At 32.0% G+C, this 26,546-nt stretch overlaps 1 protein-coding gene across 2 annotated transcripts in view; it reads right to left on the bottom strand.

The window, feature by feature from the left end:
* Nucleotides 1-26,546, bottom strand: part of smog (G-protein coupled receptor 158 smog) — a 198,292-nt gene that overhangs the window by 103,701 nt on the left and 68,045 nt on the right. For both annotated transcript variants that reach the window (XM_085955365.1, XM_085955366.1), the window contains exon 6: nucleotides 24,251-24,393. In XM_085955365.1, coding sequence (XP_085811491.1) covers nucleotides 24,251-24,393 — 143 coding nt within the window. The remainder of the gene's footprint in view (nucleotides 1-24,250; nucleotides 24,394-26,546) is intronic.

Below are 26,546 nucleotides of genomic sequence, written 5' to 3'. Positions count from 1 at the left end.
TAACAGCTCTACGATCATTAAGATATTGACAGTGATTTCAAGCTATAACCCAATTTTTAGAACAATCTAACTGTAACTAAAGTAAAATATCAGAAAAGCGAACGTAATAACATAATAATAATATGTTGAACTAAATATTGTGATGTAATTCTAAGGACAACCCTTTTATAGCCTAAAACCGCTCAACAAAATCAAAATTCAAAACAAAATCACTTCCAAGAAAACTGGAATAATTATCTCAAAACTATCGCTCACGGATTTATATATTATATTGTGGTGTTATATCCTAAATTCTACTTCGTTGAATTTTATTTGCATGGTTAATTGAATACCATGTTTTATTTTCTAATTTTCTCTATGTAAAATTTTCCTGAGCACAAATAAATTTGTAAAAGCCAATCTTTTAATATTAATTCCGCGTATGTTACCCGCCACATCGGTCGATCATTTGCTACGACAGCCCTCTAAAAACAGGGCAAGCTACACCTTATTATGGGCCATATTAATGGTTACCATAATTTCTGGCGTAACTTTATGTCATGACAATAAAGTGACGTGTTGCAATATAAGATAGGCAGTTAATAATAATCGATATTGAACGATGACATAAAATAAGCCTCCTTTATCGACAGTTAATAATGTTCTTTATTGTTTTACTTGCGTGGTTAGGTACTTCAGCGTTTTTGACGTTTTCGACGCATTATGGCATGCACGATTCTTTTATATTGCAGATTATGCAATGGGCAATGGGTGCCAATATAAATGTTAAATATTTTCAATATATTTCATATGTTAGTAGTTGTAGTACATATGTAGCGTGCTTGTCGCAGTGCTGAATATGCAATTATAATGTGTTCTACTCCCTCATCTTTTTCCACATTTTGTTCATGTGCATGCCTAGAAGTTTTTTTTTATACTAAAACAGGCTTTGAGCTTCAGTAATAGAAGTTTAGTAGTAGTGAAACATTAATCTAGTAGTACCTAGCAGTGAAATAATACACAAAAATACCCAGGCTTTCAGAAAATCGTATAGATACATTATGACTACACAGAAAATTTAACCTGGAGTCTCCGTAAAGAAAAGCCAGTGCCCCATGTATTGTATGTACTATAAAAATATATTTTATACCTATGAGAAGTAACAATGTCACCAATTAAATTAAATTAAAAAATTAAAAAAAAAAAAAATATAACTATAGGGTTTATTATGAACATTTTCTATTACAAAACATTATGATAATTCCTAAACGTTTTAAGTATGGTTAAATTATTAGCCACTGTGAAACTGCAATTGGTATGCAGTGCATTGACATATTGTAAAATGGAAGCCATCAAATTTTGGTTATAGCTATCATTCCGATGGAAACTTTGTTTTAGTTATTGCATGCTAATTCAATAGTAATAATACATATAAATGGAGAATACTAATTGATAACTCATTTTATAAATTATCATGAATTACCACCATGTAAACGCCAATATTCTTTTACATATACTAATACGTAATAATTTATCGAATATTTACGTAGATGCTCCGCACTTACTGATCGTACATCACTGCTATTATTACTAGGACAATCCGCAGCTCTCTTTCAAAATGTTCAATGTACTCGTATATACCTAGTAAAAATAATACCGTCCATTCATAAAGAAATCAAGTTTGAAGACAATATTTGTAAATTTATTTTAGTAATTTATGCATTTGACTGTTTGTGTGAATCCATAATTGAGTTTAAATGCTTGTTGTTTTAACTGACACGAGCGATAATAATATAAAGTATGCTACAGCTGAAACTCCAATGGGAAATGAATTTTAGCATACTTAATCATTAGTCTTAGTAGTTAGCGTCACTTTCTATTAAGAAGGTTTTCATCAATGTCTATGGTAAATTCGAGGGCTTAGTGTCAAACAACACTATCTACAAAAGTGCAACTTTACAGGAGAGCCAAAAATCGTTATTTTAGATTCTTGTAACTCAACAAGGGAAATATTTATTTAAAACCTAATGTTAATATTTTATAATTTATTGTGTATTGTACATTTATCTTGCTAATGATGATGTTGAAATTTATAAAAATAGTTTTAAAAAAATATGAAAACAAGGGTAACTTAATATGTAGTTAGCGTTAAACTTTACTGACGATTTAATAAGAAATTAGAAAAGATTGACATAACGTTGTTTGACTATCATGTAGCCGAAAATGTAAAATAACGTTATCTCAAAAAAAAAAAAAAAAAACACATTTTTGTAGATAACGTTGTCTGACTTTAAGCACTCGAATTACAATTATCAAATATGACAGAGATAATCGTCAAGAATGTAAAGATCAAACCGTGAATAGCGTGAAAGTTTGTTTTTGAGTTTACCACCTACTGAAAAATCCATCCATGAAGTAAAAACCGAAAAACAATATCACGTATTTTAAGATATTGTATTCACAAGAGAATTGCAACTTTCCCGTTATCTGATATATTATTTACGCAGAGAAAATGATGATTTAATTTAATATTAATTATACTCATATATCTGACGAAAAAGTCTATATATGACGGGTCTGCCACTTACGTCGTATACAATACCTTTTCCTATATCAGTAGGTAGACATGTTTTGATACACATAATAAATTACGCGTGGGCACGTGAGTACATCCAGCCCACCGCCGCCGCCCAAGTGTGATTGATTAAGCTCCCACAATTCAGGAGCGATGGCAATTAAATCACCACGAAGCGTTCGCCGAGCCTCCAATTGAAAGTGAACCACCCTACGACAGCAGCGGCCACAAGGGCGACCACTAAAGCGGCCAGTAGGACGGCGCAGTGACCTGCCCAAAACACGGGCAGTGATAATAAATAACAAAAATATCCTAATTGAATAATGACATTTTAGGACGCTCCATTTGAACACATTCATTCATTTAAATCGAGTGGGTCATAAAAGTTAATGGCCCCAACAAACTACACCCGATCTTAATCGGGCGTATCATGAGACCCTACATTGAGATGTAAAGCATCTTTGTTATGATTGGGAATGCCTCAGTAACAGTTACCCAAGACTTAGGTCGTCATGTACTCAAATGTGTTTTGACTAAATTTACATGACTTTAAGTTTAATGTCCCCATGGGAGCGAGGAGCACTTAGAGGCAAAAAAGGTAAATAACTAAAACTGTTACAAAACTGACACCGCAAATTTTTTAAATGCAAAAATAATGGCATTTATGGCAACCAAATCGGACACTCCGGTGGGCCTAACAGCTGGTTGAAGCAACTTGAGCAGTTCCTCCCATTCCGTACACATTTAGATCATTCTCAAAGAATGCGGTTTGGATCCTGTATTTCTTCGCCACTCGGACATCGAGTGAATCGATAACTATGTATATTTCGGACAAAAAAAAGCCATTTAAGGTATGCATGACGAGATTTGTGCACCTTATAGGTAGGCATCTTTATCAAGTAACATAAAATTGTACCTAAAGCGTAAGGATTTTAATAAATGTACACAGCGGAGATTTTTTTTTTGACGACGATGATGCAATTGATTTGTCATACGATTTTACGGGGCCTCGAAACTATTCAATCCAATCATAAAATAATTAAATTATGCCATAATCTTTAAAAAGATTCATATTTTTCAGAGATTGAGCAGATACAAAATATAACCCAAACCATAACAAAATCCTGGTAACTAACACCGGACTTGTACACAAAAAACAAACAGCTAATATTATTATGTGCCGGCACTGTCATCTTCAACAATAATAATTATTGTTTTTAGTTACAGGTTACAGGATATGATTCTATGAACAAGATACATTAATAAATTTACTAGGTAGGTACCTACGATGGTAGTTGTGTATGGTGCTTATGGATTTTATTATTTTATCGTGGCGAGCCTCAAAATCAGTCACTGTCTAGTTGCCGGGATGTTGTTATGCTTTGGTTAATATTGTATACTTACTCCAGTGGCAAAGGGTGGAGGTAGGTTGTTGAGATCTGATACAAATAGTGCACACTAAACTTTATCAATCATACTTATTTATTTTCATTGACCTAAGAATACAAATTGCAAATGATTTGGTAAATTTACGTAAACCAAGCCATACTAGATAATAGACAAAAAATATTCGCCTATCCATAAAATATATAAAATTATGCCATTAAATCATACATACTTTTAGATATTTTATAGATAGAAGAATATTTTTTATCTATTATGGTTTGGTTTAGGCAGGGTTTCATGAATTAAAAAAAATAACTAATACCATATTATGTATTATTAATTCAACGAAATCAAATAAGTATGATTGACAAAGCTCGCACTATTTTTGTCGGATCGCCACAGCGTATCTCCACTATGATAGTTTGGTTAAGCAGGGTTTCATTATTTTTTTTAAACTAGCCAATAGCATCAACAATTTGTATTTCTAGTTAAATAAAAACAAATATGTATTACTGACAAAGTTTGTGTGCACTATTTACGTCGGATCTTAACAGCCTTCCTCCACCCTTCGAAATGAGAAATGTGCATATTTTTGATGATTTTTGTATATACAATAATTGTATGACTTATTTGAACTGTTTCGAGGCCCCTTCTTAAATCTATTGACAAATCGATTGCATCATCGGCGTGAAAAGAAATCACTGCCGCATATTAATAACAGCATTGTCACAATATCGGGTCGTGTGGGCAGGGTCACGCTATGTATTCTGAGTAAAAGATTCAACGTCAATGAAACGAAGCCTACCTCCTCCCCTTTGGGGCTACGTGAGCAAGTGAAAGGGATGGGGGTGGCAGAGCAACCGCGCTCCGCTGGGCATTATTATTGCGCGATCCGCGGCGCAAACGTGGGGCGGGGGTTGTTCGACGACCTATATCGATGCATGCCGCGACTCCCCGCGAATCTACTAGCAGCTTGACTGCTTCACTGTGCAAATTTTACGCCTTATTTATAACGTCAAAGTCTCTTACAGTCGCGACGAGTATTATAATTTTGATAACAAGTTTATTTTATTATCACGAAAGTTGTCTGATGATATTGTATTCGTAAATCACGATACAGCCTACCGCTTAATAGAGCTAATATTATATTAATATTCAATGGTAGAACATAATATTAAAGGTATCTGCTTTCGTATCGTATCTAATAATAACTGAAATTTTAATGGATTTAAATTCCAATTCCATCAAGTACCTTCGGTTGACAGTATTAGTATAATAATAACTGCTGTTTTATTACTATCATTGCTATTATTATCTTATACATGGCCCCCACATACTGAAGCGGGCCCCCAGGCCACGATATATGACGGGCCCTCAACCTATCGCTAAGGTTAAGGGAAATGTAATGTTTCCCAAATGATATTCCGCGAAATGACGTGTATTTTTTAATGTGAAAATTATAAAGGGTATTCCGTGTATTTTTAGAGATTTTTGGTATTTTAAATAAATCAGCTTAAATAATTGTCAGCACTCAGCATCATATTATTATGAAGCACTGATCGCGACCCTTTTTTGTGATAGCCAAGTTACATATTGTGACCCTTCGCCATGTTGGATAAATAATTATTAATATTAATAAGGAAACACACTAAAATTAATTATAAAATAAAATTCTACTCGTCTTATAGCGGCGCAGGCGACTTTTTTTACTATTAAAGATTATAAATGTACGATGTGTTTATCTCACTTAACTGGTTGACCTGCTAAGCCGGGCCCCCAGGCTAAAGGCCTGTCAGCCCCCCCCCCCCCTTTGTGAGGGCCATGATCTTATATTTCCAGCTCAAATATTTATTGTCAGATTAGGGCTGATACACATTTGTAACTAGTCTCACGACTATTTTGATTTAGACAATTTCGTTAACTTTGCAGTTGAAGCCGATGATCATTGGTGGGATTATAAAGCACAAGTCAATCGCGCGCGATATTTTCACTTATACTAAACGTCTAAACGGCGGTTCTCGTAGTGCAGTGCGTAATTCTCTGGACTTTCATCCGGTAGCTTCGGATTCGATTCCCGGTGAGAACACAATATATGTATGTGATTTTCTCAAAGCATGTATGTTTGTGATTGTTTCACTTATATTACTAAATATACTGCTGTCATTGCACCTCTAGGCTTGTTGTAGTATTAAAAAGAATATATTTCTATTAGAATAAAATTCATAAAAAATAGAAGAAAAAGAAAAATTTATATTTTTTTTATATTGGAGAAAAAGTCAGTTCTCAGATGATTATTTGTGATATTATAACAATTTACATAGGTAACGATATTTTTAGACTAGTAGATATTCTTGAATTATGAATTTTGAATGTTTGTTGAATGTTGCATTCTTATTATTGAAATTAAATATTATTTTTGATAGTGGTAAGTGTAAATAATATAACACAATGAACGAATACAAATATTATTATGTAAATAGCTTTAATATCTATTGTATATTTTGTGTCAGTTGTCATGTCATCAGCATGTCCCATTAAATTGCACGACACAGGTTTTGATTATTATTATATTGTGTGGAATAAGAACTACATATTATTGTGTTTTATTTTATTTGTGAAAATGTATCATTTTACAAATAATTATAATATTAAAAAAAAATCTTAGAAAAGGTTGGATTGAGAAAGACTCAAATGATGCACTATTCATTAAAACCATAGAACAGATAATAAATAGAATACTGATAGGCTATATTCAATACGCCGCATCTTGATGCAAGGGTTTGAATGTGTGAGTGTCCTACGAAAATGAAGCACGCATTATGCACGTGCAATAGTGCGTGTAATACACCAACATTAAATGAGAATAAATGCATAAACCGAGAGCAGTTTTCAGTATTTGACGTGAAACGTATTCTTGACACTGTGTAAGTTTAACCCGGATTCTTCCTTACTCGAGTCGGTTACCTGCTATCGCCTTACCCGTTATATATTTCAGTTCCCAATATTTCTTTTCGTTTCCTGATTAAAACCTTAAAACAGTTTAATTTGTCCTGCCGTCCATGGCTCATGCGAATTATTGTTATAATAATTCTGGTAAGGGAAAGTCTACCTATTGTGCAATTTAAATCAACGTAATAGTTTACTAGATTTAAATGCGACGTATCCAACTCATCACCTTGGTCTTAATCTTCGTATATTTAGAAAAATCAAAAATATAATCATCTGTCAATCCAGGATACAATTCTTTCAATACGTAACTAAATAATTTTCAGCCGAAAACAAACGGAAAATGGAAAATAGGTACTAGAACTAAATTATTTAATAACAAAAGTAGGACAGTTGATATTATATTATACGTAACGCAATATTACTTTATTTCCTTACAGATATTATTATGAAGCTAGTATTGAATGATTTTAACGATATAACTAAGATCTGTTTAAAAAATACCTTGTGCTTAATTCTCACATCTTTATTATACAAAGAAAACCACTTAGCTACATAATTTACTGTATAAAAAGCATATACCTACCGAGTATGGGTTTTTTTAAACAAATCCTTTTTTGTGTCGAAAGTAGTATCGTCAACAAAAAAAAGGAAACAGAGAGCATCGAAAAGCTTCCTCTTAACTGTTTGAAGGATCTGCCCTTTATGCAGGTTTAAGTCCAACACATTGTGCTCTGTATTTGATACAGCCCCGACTCATTTCTAATAATATTATAATTAATAATGTATAACGTGGAGATACAAAACAATATAATAGTATTCAATTTATGTTAAGAGATTCAAATATGGTATAGAAATTTTCTTGAGAGAATAATTAAAGGGTTTAATGCCATTGGAAGATAATTATGTATAATTCAGAGACGTTATCCCCACGGCTTTTAAGTAACCAATATTATAATGACGTTCAACATAAATACTGCAAACAATGAACTTTTGTATGGATTTTAATAATATTGGGAGTATGTATTATGATTTAGAAGATGTGAACATAAAGTTAGAGGACACTTTCATACATTTGTTGTTTAATTATGTACACGAAATTTTCACAATATTCTATACAAATCATTGAAATCGAAGGTTATATTTACATATTTAAAAAAAAAACAAGATTTTACCTAACATCTATAATGCTTACTTGGAGAGTGCTATAACCATTAACATACCAACCCATGTGTCCTTCTTAATGATATTTTTTTTATATCTACGTTACTCAGGTTGTTTTCAAATCTCGTCTTTACCCTATCATCGTATGTAATTTAAATCAATGTCGTCAGCATTGTTATTAATAATTGTAGTTGGGACGTTTTTGTAATAATTCAAAGCAAGTTTTAATTTTATTTGTTTTAACGTAAAACGTCGTACACTTCGGGGTACACATAGGTGGGTCACATTGGTTCTCGCGGTATCAAACTGTCAGCATTATATCGTTAAAAAGTTAGCCATGTCAAAATCATCTACGATGTTGACACTGTTACCATCTAAAACACGGACCTCATGGACCAGTCAACATACACGATAAGTGATACATATTTATTATAAAGCTTTAACAATGCTTTAACAATATTGTATCAAATTTTATCTTACAATTTCACGATACTGAGACTGGCTGCTATACAATACCAATAAAACTATCAAAAACTGAAGAAGGATGCATATAAGGGCTCATAGAGGCAAAAAAAAGTTTTCTAATAGCGTGACATTTTGTGTAAATCGTTCGGTTCAGTCGTAGCTTGAACCTCGACTGAACACACTAATGTAGTTTATATTAACCTGTTTCCTGAGTAATTAAGTTGAAAACTTTTTTCTTTACAAATGAAGTAGAAATTATATTTCAGACATGTCTAGGTTTTATTAACTTCGGCAAATACTTTATTCATACTTCAAAGATTTGTGTTGGGTATTCAAAGCGTTATCAAATCCTTTTATGCGAGGTTTCTTATATTCGGCTTCGTTAAATTAAGCATTCTTACAAACAAGCTCAAAGATGAGTTGAGATTACAAAAGTGAGCTGACGTAATGAATATTTCGCCACAAAGAAACGAAATTGGGGAACGAATTAAAACCCGGCTCACTTGAACCCCTCTTTCTCTCACCACTCCATTTTATTATAATGTAAATCAGTTAAATATTTAATTTCGACAAATTGAAAAATAAATATATGTTACTTCCAATACTTATTAGATAACATCGGTCAGTAGGTATCATATTTTCATATTATAAGATTTACTTCATAGCTACAACATACAGTAAAAGTGTCGCACATTTTATACTGCATTTACCGGATGCTACCTACTTTTTGACAGAGGTATGAAATAAGCCAGAACCAATATTTGGTGGTCAAATAAGAGGAGTTGGCTGCAACGTTTTTAATACTTATAAAATTTTATTTATATATAGACAAATTTACTTTAAGAATTATAACAAACATTTATCTGACCGAATGTTGCGGTTTTTCCGTGAATACTCGCGGTCATCGCGCGCACAAATTCCTTTAATCACAACGCCAGTTGACGCGAACTTTACTTCACACAGGGTTTATACCAAATAGACCGACCATATCACTAATATGTAATCAATATGCTGTAACTGTACCTGACTTCAAATAAATACTAATCTCCACTACAATTAATGCATCCGCCCATGTTAAAAAATAGATACCGGTTCATGGCCCCCTCTTACAGACGTATTACGGGATAGTTGTCAAAATCCATTCACTGGATATTCGATTTCCCTGTGAATCCCAAAAAATATTAAACAAATTTAAATCTACGCAATTGTCAGAATTTTATTACCCGATTTCTTTGCATGTAATGAAAGTTTACAGATTATAATCATCCAGACTAGAAATATGTCCTTAAAAATATAATAATAATTATAATATTGAATCACTTAGAACTTCTAATTGGGCTACTGCAAATACAATATTTTTAATGCAAACGTTTGAAGTGCGACAACGCTGATATTTAAAAGATTTTTCTCAATTTTTTCATCACGGTCAATCCGCGACCTAGTTAACACGATCCCAGTAAACTAAGGGTCAAGTTTAATCAGTATCACGACAATCTTCAAATTCTAATAACTAAATTAAATAGGAATTGCTTCGATTAAATAATAAATATTAATGATATGGATAATACTTTTTTCGTTCATTTCGTAATCTTTATAAAATAATATGAAAATGATAAAACATAAATTATCACAGCATGGTATGAGGAGGTGCATGCTAAACATAGCGCTAGGAAATGATTGGATAAGGCTTCAAATAAGAGTATACGATGTAAAACAGTTTGCTTATAATATAAAATAAAAATGGGCGGAGACATATCTCGGTGAACCGGTTGACAAAACTAGTCATTCAATAGTAGTCGCTGGTGCCGATGAAATTGTTAAATTCAGTGGAAGTTATTGGCAACATGACCGAGAGAATTTGAATCTGATTGTAGAAGCCGTCATCGAGCAATGAAGTCCATTCGGGCTGAAGATCTTCCATTGAAGACAACAATGAAAATATTAGAATTCAATCTTATATAATATAAAGACAAACCGGAAATATATCTAAATCAAGAAGTGGATTTATAATGGAAATATAGTAGAGTAGCGAGAAGCAGTTCAACTCATTTTATTTTTATATAACTATCTTTGATTTGCTCGATAAATGTTTAACGCTATCCAATGCATGTGAATAATTTCTAATTTATTATAAATAAATTGATTGTATTCTTCCCTGCTAAGTATTTTGATTTTAGTGAAATGAGAACCTAAGTTTTAAACTACCTTTTCTCTTTCTAGTATGTAAAATTATTGAATTATTTTAACATATTCTCTAAGCATACAGTTGTGATACTAAATTACTATTCACTTGACTAAAATACTAGCTGAAACTGAACTAGACTTTACCTTAAAATAAAAAGTGATGAAAACTTGCTAGTAAATGAATATTAAATATTTAATGTTTAACTTTAAAATGCTGGTAAAGTATAGAATTTTATTTATTTTATGGTTGCCAATTTAATCATAATTTCATCGATCTGTATTCACCATCAAATATTGTAAAACAAAAACGTTCAGATTACTCCCTCTATGTGCAGTCCAAACTTATAATAGGAATACATACTTACTAATGTAATATGAATGCACATGTTTTGTCCATTTTCAGTTAGAAATAAAGTACTAAGCTTAAGAACATTATCATGAAGCAGTTTACTTAGTACAATAATGACACTTTTGTGCGCGACGGCAGCGGGTAGCTCTGTTTGTTTCCAAATGAACAATCTCATGCATTAACTAGCAACTTACAGCACGAGACTAGAGTGCGGTGGAGTCTTATCTATTCATCAAGATCTGTCATGGCGGCCTATCCAATTAATTACGCGAGCATAAGCCGACTTTTCATCGTGATTAATATTGCCGCGTCGAGGAGGCGCTGCCGGAGGTCGGCCTCTTCCGGTTTCGTTGACGATCATCTCCGGCGACCGGATATGACAACCGACATCCGGTGAACATCACCTTTTTCGTATAATCTATTTGCCGAGAAGTTTTTTTTTGTGTGACCCAAGAGGGCCCATAGAAAGGCATTCTTAAACACTTTACTATTCTTGCCTTATATTGTATATTTATGATACACATAAATTTGCGTGTTTTCTTCGACAAAGAAATTTAAAAGGGAAAAGGGCTACACATAATTCGTTTTAATAAAAGAAACGTGGAAATATTACGGTTATCTTTCATAAAATCATCTTCAATTCACTTATAAATATATATACATATATTATATATTATAGTGATACTCAAGCTCATGGTATTTTACGTAATATGGTCGGAAACTGGACAAAATCTCGAATTGAGGGGTAGTTAAATGACAACCGGCATTTCATTTTCAAATAAACACATTTATTTCAAAACTAATTAATTACACATTCGACAAAACACATCTGTATGGCAATTATACAACTTGCACTCTTAAGAAATTGTTGTTTTTTACATAGTGGCAGAGATCGCGATATGATCTCTCGGCCCGAAAAAAAAACAAGCCTAGGGAAGCTACATTTTGAATGAACCACTTTATTGTGCTCGCAAGGGTCAAATATCATTTTTTTTCTCTACCTGCCTGGTAAACTTACTAAGTTAACTAACGTTATCGTTTGTTCAGATAAAAATCATCTTCAATCAATCAATCTTGCTAAAAACGCGCCAAGTTTAAATAAAATCTGATTGAGTGAACTGAGTCTGATTTCATCAACCGCTCAATATTACAATAATCCATCGATTATCGATATATCGTCTCTGTTCTGGAAGAACACACTAACTGGAGAATACTAGTTTTGAGTAATTTGACTTTGAAGTTGTTAAAATGTTTGAAATGCTCTATCATGTGAGTTTATTAAGTAATCGTAAAAAGGATGACTTTAAAATAAAGACTGTTTATTTATTAAGAAGGTTTCCAGACGGTAAAGTTTGAAATAAGGAACATTTTGGTATAACTAACTCAATGTCATTTTTTCGAATTAGTGTATTCTGCCAGAACAATGACGATATTATTATTACGATGGAAGCATTTTCCAACTCAGTCATTCGATGCTAGTTATATGATGAAAATTAGTATGCAGATTTTTAAACTGAATAATAAAATTATTTATAGATAATATAACTAATATAGTAAGTTATTTATATTCACAAGTATATATTGTGTACATTTGTAAAAATTGTTTGATTGTCAGATTATCGAATTACTGAGATAGTGCCATAGTCTTCCGGTAAAGTGCTATTAAATCTATGTCCCAACCATAAAAGAAGAACAAAAGAATATATATCTATAAATCCGATGGGTTCGGGTAAAACTACGAATGGAGAGAACACTAATATCACGGGAGAGCATTTGTTAAACATAAGTAACTTTGAAAATTTCTATTTGAAATGCAATTATACGTAAGTAAAAGTAAATTATGTACACATATACCTCAATACCATGCTTTTCCGATGTATTATAATTTTTATTAAGTAAATTTGAATTGGTAAAATTAAATTTATGCTGAAAGTGTATTTATTTCACATAATATATTTTAATGATTTAAAATATACTGATGACTTGCGTTAGATTGAATGGAAAAAATGTATCAATTATTCTCTTTCAACTCATTCAATCTCACTTGACTCTCTGACTTATTCAACACATACTTAAGTTAAACCAAATACGTATAGCTTTTTAAATTACGATTTAGTTTCTGGTCCTTATTTACCGTCCACACAAAGCCAACTTTTCAATTTCAACCAATTCTTAACTTGAATAACAATTAAAATATATTGAGAATTATAATTAAATCGTTAACGGAGATAATAATGTAATATAGTAAGCCATCTGTTTGACTAGCTTGAGTTTGAATGAATATCTGCAATACAATTTGTATGTTAATTTTACCAAAGGATTAGCTTATACCTACCTACCCCAAATAATAATTTCTTGTTAGGGGGGAATTAAATACAGAAAGCGAAGAGAGGCACAAATTGTCAAGTGAATTTTCCGAATACCGGAACATAATTTTCTTTCTCCGTCAAACGCATAGCGGCGCTCACGAGTCTCGATATGACACATTTTCAGGAAATTAAAAATTCCTCGGAAAACTTTAAAGGAAAAATGACGCGTGGACGGAAAATCGGAACTGCACAAATATTCTGAAGAATAAAAAGTTAAATTATATTCTTCCGACAGATGCTTTAGGCAAAGGGCTGAGCGTTTATTTTAAACCTTAACTAGTTATAGATAAAATTCTCCATTAAACTAGTAAACCTTCATTTTCTTCTTTAAGTACCGTCATTTAACCGAAAGTAATCTATCATTTTATTAATCTTCTTGCTATTTACTGTGGATCTGAATATTAATTCTGTGATTTGATCAAACCGTTAACGTAGATTCTTCAATCAAGAGATAGGTTTTCTTGGAGGTTTTGTTTTTATCTTGAAACTAAGTTGGTAGCAAAAAATATAGAGTGTGAAAGTTTCATTAATATTCATTTAATAGTAATTTGAGTGTTATAACAGAAGTCATACAGATAAAATTAAAAGAAAAACTATATTATGAGATAGTCAAACGCTGATCAAATGGCAAATATTTCAAAAACACAGACAGATACTTCAATGTTATATATTTGTAAATAACAGTGACAACATAAATATTGCACACTTTGTTCGTCACACCTACTTATCTATTGTCATTGAATTTGTCATTTAATACAAATTGCAGATTGGGCTGGGCGGCTGGGTAGTTTTAAAAATTCTTCAATTAAATCCTGCTTAAACCAAACACATTATTTGAAAATAAGTCAGAACGCCTATTTAAGAAAATCTTTGAAAAAAATACGACGCCCAGTGGAACTCGAGCCCACATCTACTAGAATCGCGCCAATATGCTTTACCAATTAAGGGCTTATTTGAATTTAAAAAAAAATAACCACCATCTGCATTTTGTATTCAAAGTTCAATGAAAATGAAAAACGTATGACTAACATAGTCTGCTAATCTCTAATATCTCTAATAAATAAGTAAACCTCTAAGTCTGTAATATTTATGTTGGATCTCCACAGCCTACCCATATTCTTTGCCACTGGTAGATAATTAACCATGCAATCTGTTTCAATTGACTTATATTCAGTACAAATCATATTTTCACAGAATGGAATTTCGATGTCTTTCTAATAAGTATTTTATTATATTATTATTATTACAACGTTTTTCTTAGCTCGTATTTTTATTTGTCCGGTACAAATCTTGCAATCGATTTTTCACTAACTTCCCGACTAGCTAGACATTTGAAACTTTTAGAATATATCAGAACACGATGCCAATGCATTTTTAATACTTTTAGCCATCTTTAAGTATAATTGAATTCATTTTCAGTTAATTCTGTTTTCTATGAAAAGTTATTTCGACACCATTATTGGTCGCTAGGGGTCTGGGGTCCTAGCAACTAAATTATTAATATATACGTGCGTTACTATGGAAATCAATATGACATGTCAAGTACAAATTTTTTTGATCGTTTAAGCTAGTCAAGTCAAGTTTATATGGTTATAAAGTTCTTTTTATCTTGTAATTATTTATGACTTTAAGCTACCGATTCATCTATGACTATAATACGACTCTACTACGTAGTACCAATTCCTATAATAACTTTCTAAGAACCAAAAATTTGCAAGTAATATCATTAAAGTAATGATCAATGTAACGTCTGAGTTTTTCGACTAATAATGGATAGGTATATTATAAAACGAAGGCTCCTAAAAAATATTACATATTTTTATCAGACTAAATAAGGTTATAAATCCAATTAATACACACTCGTAATTACGGTAAATAAAAATTATCAATACATTTTGATATACAATGTATCCGGCTAAGAATTACTCAAAATTGTTTTTATCGTATTCCAAATAGTTTAAGAATATTGTAATGGTTGATTTGTTAGTTTACACTGGTTACAGCGTGTGAATATATATTTTAACACGATTCTTTAATACATAGATAAATACTAAGTGGACAGGTACTCTACTTGTTTTTTTCTATAACCAAAAGTTTCCCGGTGAGTAGATAGACGGTAGCCACTTTTTACGTGGCTTGTTTATGTACATCCGTGAAGGGAAAAACGGACGTTATAAGAAAAAGAAGACGTTCGCCAAATAGACAAAGACTGATCGACCGTCACTGTATCGCATTACGACCACACCGGATGCTGGAATGATGTAGCCGTGACAGGTTGGATAAAATGGCCACCATTACTAAACCGTACTTACCGGAACATTTCACGGTTTTCTCATTATTAACCTTCATTATTAGAATTAAATTAAGCCGAAGCGTCAAAGAAAATCTTCTCAATATAGTCTGAGATTAAATATATGAAAGAAAAAATTGAAAAACGGTAACTAAGACTAATCATCAGATTAGCCGAAGAAGCGTCATCTTTTGATTAATAAAGCCTGAGCATATATTTTTGCACAAGCAACGAGTGGTCCACTGGTCAGCTGTCAAAATCAGATCCCAGATTGCTTGACATATTGATTCGCCCTTTCTCGTTTCAAATTGAATTATAAAAAAATCTCAAATCAAATATATTAATAAATTATAAATACTATAAAAAATACATTCCTGTTATTCATCAGCTGTCAAAGTCAGACTAGTCCTTCACACAAAAACCGGTGGTAATATCGATTTCCAAAAAATATGTAGCATTGATCTATGCATTACATTTGTAGATGTGTTAATGCTAGTGTATTATTTATCATGTAACTTATCTATTCAAACCAAACCATTCCCTGTGTGAAATCGATAGACGCGTCAGTATGAGTACTCTATAGAACAATGACAGCTCATCCATAGACAACAACGGGAGGGGCTGAAAAAGTAGGACCAGTCGTTGTGAATGTATCGGCTTTCTATTTGATTCGGCAATGGCTGAAGTCATTTTGCGTCTCACATTCATCTATCAAAAAACACAGTTCAACACAATTTAACATTCACTCAATATTATAAATTATTAAATGGCCTAACCCAAATTCCTAAAATAATGCCTTGTATCTTGAAAATTTTGTAAATGGATGGTAAGTCATTATTATTTAGATTAACAATCACAACAGTATATCATATATTATGTATTATAACTTAAATAATGATAATTAACATGTTCGATTCATTATTATTTCGTCATGTATCTCAAAGTGTACTCTTGTTTGCTTCCATATCTATTACTTTATTTTTTCGTTTTTCCAATGCCAAACATACGCTCTACATACTACCACTCTAATCCTATTTGTATTTCTCTTCCATACAGAATTCATATTGTTGGCTTTGCTTTCGGCACTATGAGAGGATACGTTTTAATGCACTATTCTGACAAATGCACTCCATACAAATCGGACATACCGCTATAATATAATGTATTTTCGTCCGATATGGACGTAGTTGTTAATTCACATACGCCATTGCTAGAGATCGTTTATGGGTCAGCATATTTATCAGCAGCTTATCATTATTTATGTCTTCCAGACATTCGTAGGCCACCATATTATACTACTCCAAATGGAATATAAACGTGAATAAATTAAAAGGCCCATATCATTTTTTTTTTAAATAAAATGTAGCTTTATTTAAGCGTCTACAAGATAAACTTTCTCAATCGCTTGTTCAAAATTTTATCACGTAAGAAATATTTCTTACAATACCGCATCATTACCAATTATTACTTTATTCATAAACCATAAACAACTTCATTTATATTATATACATAGCTGTAAAGATACAAAAGGAGCTGTGCATAAAATTTCCTCAACAAAAAGTTTCAAACGAATTCTCGCAGCAAACGAGTCGGAAAATAAGGTCCGGAAATTTGTTCTAGGGGAAAATTTGTAATGAAGTTGCACCCAAAATGTACCATATTCATTTGAATGTACGATTCACTTTAAAAAAAGTAGCTAGTTTTGTTAGTGGTTTTGTTAGTGTATTTTGTAGGTTTTTCTAGCACGCAAAATAGAATAATATATTTTTCAAAACCACAAAAAATGTGTTGTGAAATGTAACATTCGTGTACTTATCTTAATAAAAATTGATATTAGAAATATTTTAAGGTTCATATGTGATTCCGTAAAATAAATCAACATACAAAAACGGTTCTTATATTTTTTAACATTGTCTGCCAGAGTTTTGTACAATGATTGAGTACTTGCTCAATACTATCCAAATCTATAAATATGTAGAAAAGAGGAAAACAATATAGATAAATACCAAAGATATCGACAATCAAATTTTTTTTCATGAAAAAAATATAGGAGTTCGTATTTCCTCATTTGATAGTTTGTATGAACATCAGTACAGTATTCCCAGAGATTCTATTTTTGCCTCATTGCAATATTCGTATGCTCCACTCTATCAAATATGTTTTTCAGTGCTCAAAATGGAAAACTTAAAAAAACGGAACGATTAATAATTATGTTATGTACATACCGTGCGTTTTGTATGAAGCTTAAAAAAACTTATGTAATGTAAATTAATTTAATATTTTCTTAATAATTCACGAATCAGAACGCAATTTATAAATTTTCCACCGAGCGATATTCTCAAAAATAAAATTGAACCTGACCCGCGTTCCGGTACATTTCAAGACTTCTTTTTGTTTGACTGTTTTTCTTTAAAAATATTGATATTATACTGGATTAAAATACATTATACTGATTTGATGAAATACAGAAATATAAATCTCGCCTTTAAATTATAAATAATATTAATTAAAATAAACTAACCCAGGATTCGTGAGCAATCAGAGTTTCTGGTTGAAAATAGATCGCAGAAATCAGACTGTACTAGGAATGACGATTTTAGAAGTCTAATGCCAACCCTAGGCTGTTGCGTCCAGAATAATAGGATCAATTAAATAAAATATAAATAATGTTACTTTAAGATGAGCAGATAGGGTAAGAAATGACAGATAGAGAACGAAAATAATTTATTACAAACCATACGTAAGTAACATAAAACTAGTCTTTTTGACATGTGATACGTGGTAAACCTCCTGCACAATACAAGAGACATAAGATCTCCAAGAAGACGATGGATCTATAGATATGGTTTCTAAATAGTATTATCTTATCGATACATTGGTCTTGAAGGTGGATATCGATTTAATGATTGTGAGCATGTTTAGAGGAGATGAAATTTAAAGAAAAAGACATAATATAATGTTTGAGGCTTCCACGGTTGTTTTTTTATCATAGTAGATTTTTGGGTTTCCACTGTGTGTCCTTCTTCCTTCGTTACTCGATCTTTCGGGCTCGTTGCAGAGGCCATTATCAAGAGATATGTTTGATATGTCACATACTTACACTACATTTTCATCACAAAACATATCATTTCTTGATAATGGCCTCTGCAACGAGCCCGAAACGTTGAGTAAAGAAGGAAGAAGGACACACGTTGGAAACCCAAAAATCTACTATGATAAAAAGACATGATATTACAGTATTTTCACAATTTTCGCAATTGGACCGCATCATGCAGTAACGGTTTTTCATGAAAGAGATGAGACAATCATTTTATAATAATGAACCAAAGTCAGTATCTCTCGTAAGGGAGCCTCCAAACCTGTCAGGCTCTCAATATATAAAATGGTCAGTAGATCATGGATATATGCCAAAAGTTTTCGCAAAATCCAGATAAAAGGCTCGAAAGTGATGTCTTATATACTATATACAATTAACCTAATGGCGCGTAATTCAAAGTTGACAGGAAAATCATTTTTTATATATTATGTATTCTGTATTTGGAGGATTAACAAACAACTCTTGTCACTTGTCAACCCAAATTCCTTTTTAGATATGTCACGTGACTATAATCGCAGAACATAATGTAATAAATTCAACCTAGTTTCGTTGAATCCTATAAAAGTATCTACCCTTCACTGTTCATTAGTAAAATGCGTGTTTATGCGCGAGAGATGTTTTTAATTCCTAATTCAAACAAAGTATCAATGCCATTATTGATTATGCCCACCATTTGGCGCGACAATATATTTGAAACTTTTCCCAGAGTCGGGCTGCAAAATATATCTTTGCTTATTTCAGTCATGTTTTAAATTCACAGGCTGTACAAGGGAAAGTCGCTTGGCGGGTAAGGGGGAGCGGAACGCGCGGAGTGGGGCGGGTGTGCCTTCAAACTTTTCTCAATGTAAAGTAAAACTTGACCCATTTAAGGACGGAACGAAAAACGAGGCAACTTTACGAGAGGGCCAATTTATTATTTAAACAAATGAATATCATTTCGGAATACAAAGCTGGGTTCAATCTAAAAGGACTTTCACCTAATATACGACCGGTGACACGGGGAAGGTATTCATTCAAGTAAAAATAACACTTCCGGTTTTCATTTGACGTGTCTTTATTTAATACACAGACATTTAAATTGTTTGATTAATGTAATCGTATGATTGAATACACTATGAGACAATTTCTTGTTGTGGAATAATATTAACAAAATCAATATCTTAGAGAGTTAATATGTTTAAAAAGATACATAAAGGCGTGTTTCAACTATGAACTGGTTAATTACCTATTAATAACAAAACTGTTTCCTTATTCAACAGATAATTCACAAGAATTGAGAATGTAACATTCTCTATATTGAATAGGAATACATAATTTGAAAACACTAAATCTATATTATACCATGTTCGATCCTAAGAAGATCACAGGAACCGCCACAGAGTGGAAGTTGTATAAAAAGATTTTTTACGAGAAATGGAGAGCCAGAGATAGATTATCAGTTTCTCAAGCTATTAGGTCCAAACACAAATTGAAAAAACTACATGTCAAATTTTCCCGACTCGGTATTCGAAACCGAGGACCCTCGACATTATAAACCGACGCCGTAACCGTTCGGTCATCGTGTGCCCATATATTATATACCTACTAGAAAAACATATTTGAAAAAATACGCAATTCGATAAACATTTTAATACCTAAAAATACTTGTTTATTTCGTCGTAATTAGGTAAGAAGCCTGCGGCTTAATTGATAAATTACATTGGCGCGGATCCAATGAATACGGGTTTATATCCGGTCGGGTGTCGTAATTTATTTAAATATTTTGTCTAGTAGGTATATAGACATTTTAAGTCCCGCTTACTATCTCGTCGAACTAAAAGCACTCTTTACAAGACACTTGTAAAGCCAGTGCTCACCTACGCATCGGAAACCTGGACATTAACTCTGCGAAATGAACGAGCCCTGAACATCTTTGAAAGAAAAATTCTCCGCCGTATATATGGACCGATCAGGGATGGCACCAATTGGAGGAGAAGATATAATGCTGAGCTCTACGGACTGTACGAAGATTGCAGCGCAAATCAATCAATTAAGATTGGGAGACTGCGATGGCTAGGTCATGTGCACCGTATGAATGACAATGAACCGGCAAAGAGAGTGATGTCCAGCAATCCAATAGGACGTAGAAGAAGAGGGAGGCCAAAGATTCGCTGGTTAGATGGAGCTGCCAGTGACTGCCGTATTCTGGGGGTACCAAATTGGAAAGCGGCCACACTGGATAGGGACAGGTGGAGGGAGCTGTTGGAGGAGGCCAGGACCCACGCCGGGTTGTCGTGCCCCTGATGATGATGTTGAGGTATTTTCAAATTATATATCTATATAAATTAATAATCTGTAGTAATAACAAATAGTACTTATTCATCCTAGTTAAAAATTTCAATAAATAATAACATGGCTTGAATATTAAAAAATATAATACTGAACCCTTTTTATATTATCGTCGTCGGTATTGCCGACACAGATCCTGTGTCAGCCCCGAGGAATGGCTGTTGGCCATTTTCCTAACTCATTGGGTTCTTGCACTGGATCAAAAAACAAGCATTTTTATTTGCCCCGCCACGAAATTAATCCTGCGACGGACAGTTTTATATACGGCCGTACTGACAAAATGAATCAACATAAAAACATTTCCTCAATTTTCTCTGAATTATCAATAATATTTAAAATATTAACGAAATGCTTTCAAGGATTTTAAGTACATAAGTACGAGTATCTTGACCCTATTCCATAATAATTTTTACTCAGGATTTTATTTACGTCAAAACTTATGGATTTTGTATTTTATAAGGTAGATTATATTTTATTGCTAAGGTAAAAATCATCCCCAAAATTTTTAGTTTGTTTTAAACTGCCGAAATGAAATGAAAACAGAAAAAACGTTGTTCATCGTTTTCATTTGGTGTCTATTTTGTTTCACTTGTTTAGCAGATTGAGAGCTGTTATTTTGATAATATTCAAATTTTTATTTAAATATTTAGCGCATTGTTATGGTCAAAAACTTTTGGTTCATAATCTAGCGCGAAGAGAAATAATAATGATAATAATTATGAGTATGCTTAGGGAAAATGGCAGTAATCTTCGTGTCCCGAGGTGGTATAAAATTGCAAATTGCTGAGACGAACGACTCGCTCACCGGTAAGGCCGACCCACCATCGCATAAAATTATCCTCCCCCATTAGATACGTTAGTACGGACCTACATACACTTTATACTCTTGGTTTATTGTACACTTCAGTGCTAAAATTTGCTCATTGAAGGAAACTTTGCGAAAGTCTTACGTCAAAAGTATTATAGTTCGGCACCTCAGCTTTATATTTTAAAAATATACAACTGAGGTACAGGTGCCGTTTTTCAATTTTACTGTCATCATTTTGTAAACATTGAATACGTAAATAATTTTTAAAATTTATTTAAAAAATCGTATGGAATTGAGAGATATGTGCTCGAATCTCGAATTCTTTTGTTATTAAAGAATGCTTTATTCTACAAAATATGTACATTAATAAAAATAATTTAATTTAGAAGTATTCACTGGCGAAAAGACGTTAAAACTAAAATTTAGATTATTCTTGGCGTTCTATATAAAAATTAGTATGTAGGTACCCATATTTATACTTTGCATAGGTACATAGAAGCATGACGTCTGATGAAATTACATTTAAATGATTAAATTATTAATGATATCCCTGAAGCTGGTGCTGATTTTGAAATTTAAATGTCACGGAGAATTTTAAGAAAACATAATGAAAATGTTTTTAAAACCCCTACCGCCCACCATGAAAGCTGGAACGCCCACTAGTGGGCGGTAGGGACCAGTTTGACGACCCCTGGAAACAGTAAAAACTGTATATCTCCCTCTAAAATTAACCACAGACAAATGAGATGCTGTTAAGACATAACACTTATTGTAACAATTACAACTAACTAATTAATTACCACATAATTGTTACAATAAGTCTTAATATTTCGATACAAACCTACCTTAGATAGCCGCTGTAGCGGCCGAAAGAAGTCTTGTCTATATAATAGATGCGCTGGGCCGCCTCACAAAAAGGTTTCTTCAAAGATTTTAAACACATTGAAAAAACTGCAATCCGTGATTCAAACATGAGAATCACAACTTTATAAACCGGTACGTTACTGCTCGACCATCGCGAGTTCATAGTAGTAGATAAATATACAACGCGAATAACATATACATCGCAGTTTTTTGTAATGGGAAAATGTTTTTTTGATGTTGAAATTTTGTAGGAATATTACCTTAATTTCATAAAATTGATTTTAGTGAAAAATCATTAATAGTATTTAAATAAAACATACATTAAGAAGTCATAATTATTTATATACTTACTAAATATCATAACCTTAATTAAAAATATGAATATAAATATGATCTTGAACACATCATATAACGTAGGTCATTATTATAATATTATATTATTCAGAAAGTGAAACATGTGTATTCGAATCACACTGGATCCAATATGTTTTCTAGGATTTCAGGATCTAAAATAATTCAAAATATTTTTAATATTACAAATTAAAAAAAAAAACCTAGGAATCAAGATTATATTAATGTATTATCGTTTTATGTAAACGTCGAATTGAATATTTCAATTTATCTTGTCTATAATATGTTATAGGTTGTAAAAAAACAACGGAATTTATAGGAACGGTGTTTTTTTGATTCAGGACTTAGTAATAGTATAAAATGGCATCCATATATCCCCATTGAAGAGATTTAGGAAATATATGACCAAGTATTTTCAAATAACGTGCGTACAACCAATAAGGAAACATCCTAAGGATATAGCTATTTAATTTGACGAATGATAATAACACACAGAATGTGTACTATACAAAATAGGAACGAATAAGTAATACAAATGTGTTTTTTTTACTATTAGAATCTATGGTAAGTATATTTATTTGTGTTATTATTATTTCAATAATATAATTAGAACCCTATTAACTTTCCACAAAAATGACTGACGTTTTATTAATGTAACGGTTATTTTAAAATATGTTTTTTTAGAAATAAAAATAAATACAATTTTTTTAACAAAAACTGAACTTAATTTAAAAACTAAAAAAATAGAAAGTTTTTAAGCTATGAAATATTATTTTAATAGAATCGTTACGACAACGATTATATAATAAGTCAAATGAATATAATATTTTAAATGTAAAATAATGTTAATGGAATGGAAATATTATTTTAATAAGTTGGCACATATAGAACGCAAGTTAAGATAAAGTTAGTAAAATTATTTATAAAATATAAAGTACAGAAAGTTTTGAAAACCATTTATTTAATAAAATATGTGTTGACGTTTTGTTTTTTTTTTTTTTGATAAAAAAAATAAGAAAAAATGATTTTTTTTCTTAAAAATAAGTCATTCGTTATTGTTGAAAAATCATTAACATATTATAAATGTGGCCTTACTTGTGATGTTCCAGTGGCTCTCTCTCGACCAGTTCTCCGGAGAATCCCCGCCAAGAGGAATCGGCGCCCGGAGAATAGTGTCCAGGTCGACAGGCGCATATATAGCCTCCTCGCCTGAAGCCCCAACCATCTTCCGACTCGCACTGCACCAAAAAATCAAAATAAATGCTTGGTATGAAATATATTTTTTCAGAATTATGAAAGATAGAACAGATAGAACTGGAGAAATTGACAAAGATTGGCGCAGCAGAATGCAAACGTTAATAATAATCAATAATTTTTGACAATAAAATATTAAACTTTCTTATGTTTTGTGAAGAAGAATAAGAAAAATATAATACATGAATATTTTTACATTGATAGGAAATTGAAATATCTACAAAAATAGTCCACTAGTCCGACAATAATTATTACTAGAAATTGCAATGTCGGAGATTAGATTCAACCCCGAGATCAATATTTTTTACAATCTCAAGATTCCGAGATCCCAGTAATAGATGAAAACAACAAATTGTATCAATTGCTTCGTCAGTCGCTATATATTAACTAAAAACATACAACTACAATTTTACATTTAGTGTCTAGCACTTTTTATTGATAATTTAGTTTATACGGAGTATTACAACTAAGTCTTTTATTGATCCAAAAATTTCGTGAAAGTTTGGAAATTAATGGTTTTTTAAGACTACCTTGCAGTAGTGACTTGAGACTCTATCCAACGTAATTACGATATCACTGTTAGATTTTTTTTTAAATCACAAGCGAATTAATTAAGACGTATCTAGTCTTAGTAACAATTATGGATATATCCACTATTAAATATTGATATAATTTTAACGATAAAAAACATATTAAATCTGACCCATTTTAACGTTAATTAAACCAACGTTGACTAACGTGAATAATTATTCATTTTATTTACCATTAAATTTATTGCTCTTGATTTGATTACCCAAACAGTCTATGAGAGCCTAATAGAAGAGTCACATATTTTCCAGAAATTGTGTATTTGGCATACTTCTCACTCATTCTGGTTTTTAGTTGCAGATGAAATTTAATACCACATGATTCAAAACGTAATATTTTTTTTTTTAATTTTGTGTCCGTATTAACTCTCTAGTATTTATTTATTGTGTAGGTGAAAAAAAATATTAAGCAGCATCATAAAGCAAAGAGCATTCATTTGTATTCTTATTAAAAATCGAATTACGAATCAGTATTACATACATATTTGAATGAAACAATATTTTTCAAATAACATATCTGGACGTACATTACTTTTACAGCTTAAATGTATGATGCATTCAGGCGTTTTGTGTATTATAACTCAATTACGGCAGGGCTCGAAATGGACCGGAACGCACCGGAGCGCCGTTCCTGTTCGTGAAATCGGTAATATAATTATCGCTCCGTCTCGTGGAATAAATAATTTGACCGTCTGAGCTGGATGGGCCATAATATAATAGAGAATCTAACACACTTAATTTTATGAAAAAAAAACACATAAACTTTGATAACTTTACCATATAAAAATCTTCAGAAAACTGTCGAGCGCTCCGGTTCGTAAGTTTTTCCATTTCGAGTGCTGAATTACGGTGAAAACTGGATATGCCAAAGAGGTCGAAAAAAACGTTCTTCTATATAAATGAAGCCTAAACATATGAAAATTAAGCAAAACAAAAACATTCGGTCAACTAACTAAGTTTGCTATATAAGAAACTTTGCATTGCATGTTCATTTGAAAACAACTTCACTTTTCCATGCGATTTATTTCCCAATTTGCAAGACGCACAATAGCACTTTTGAGAGGCTCAAGAATTTCGTGTACCTGAGATCCTCTATAAATAGTGATATTAACCTAGAAATCGAAATTAAAAGAAAAATTGAGCTAGGTTACATAATATGTCGCTTTGGTCTAATAATGGTGTTAAGTACCACTGAATTGAACCGACACTTGAAATGCAATTTTTTTAATAACCATGCCCTTGCTTTTTCGTACAAGGTGGTAAATACATCTTGTACACAACACTAATAAGACCAGTTGTCATGTATGACTATAAGACCTAGTGCATAACTAAAAAAACATGAGGAGAATATTGGGCTTATTTGAGCGGAGCGTACTGCGAGGAATCTTCGGACAAATCAATGTCTTACAGTTGGGGTGAAGACGAAGATACAATTACAAACTGTGTGCTTTATACGGGGGCCCGCATATTGTGCAGTATATCAAATTTGACTGCATTACACGGCTAGACCACAAGATACACGAGTCACGCATGACAAATAAACTAACAAT

The sequence above is a fragment of the Rhyacophila brunnea genome, unplaced genomic scaffold (assembly GCF_057557595.1).
Source record: "Rhyacophila brunnea isolate RB1 unplaced genomic scaffold, BYU_Rbru_1.0 scaffold_5, whole genome shotgun sequence".
Lineage (NCBI taxonomy): Eukaryota > Metazoa > Arthropoda > Insecta > Trichoptera > Rhyacophilidae > Rhyacophila > Rhyacophila brunnea.
This window is presented reverse-complemented; position numbering and strand designations above follow the sequence as displayed.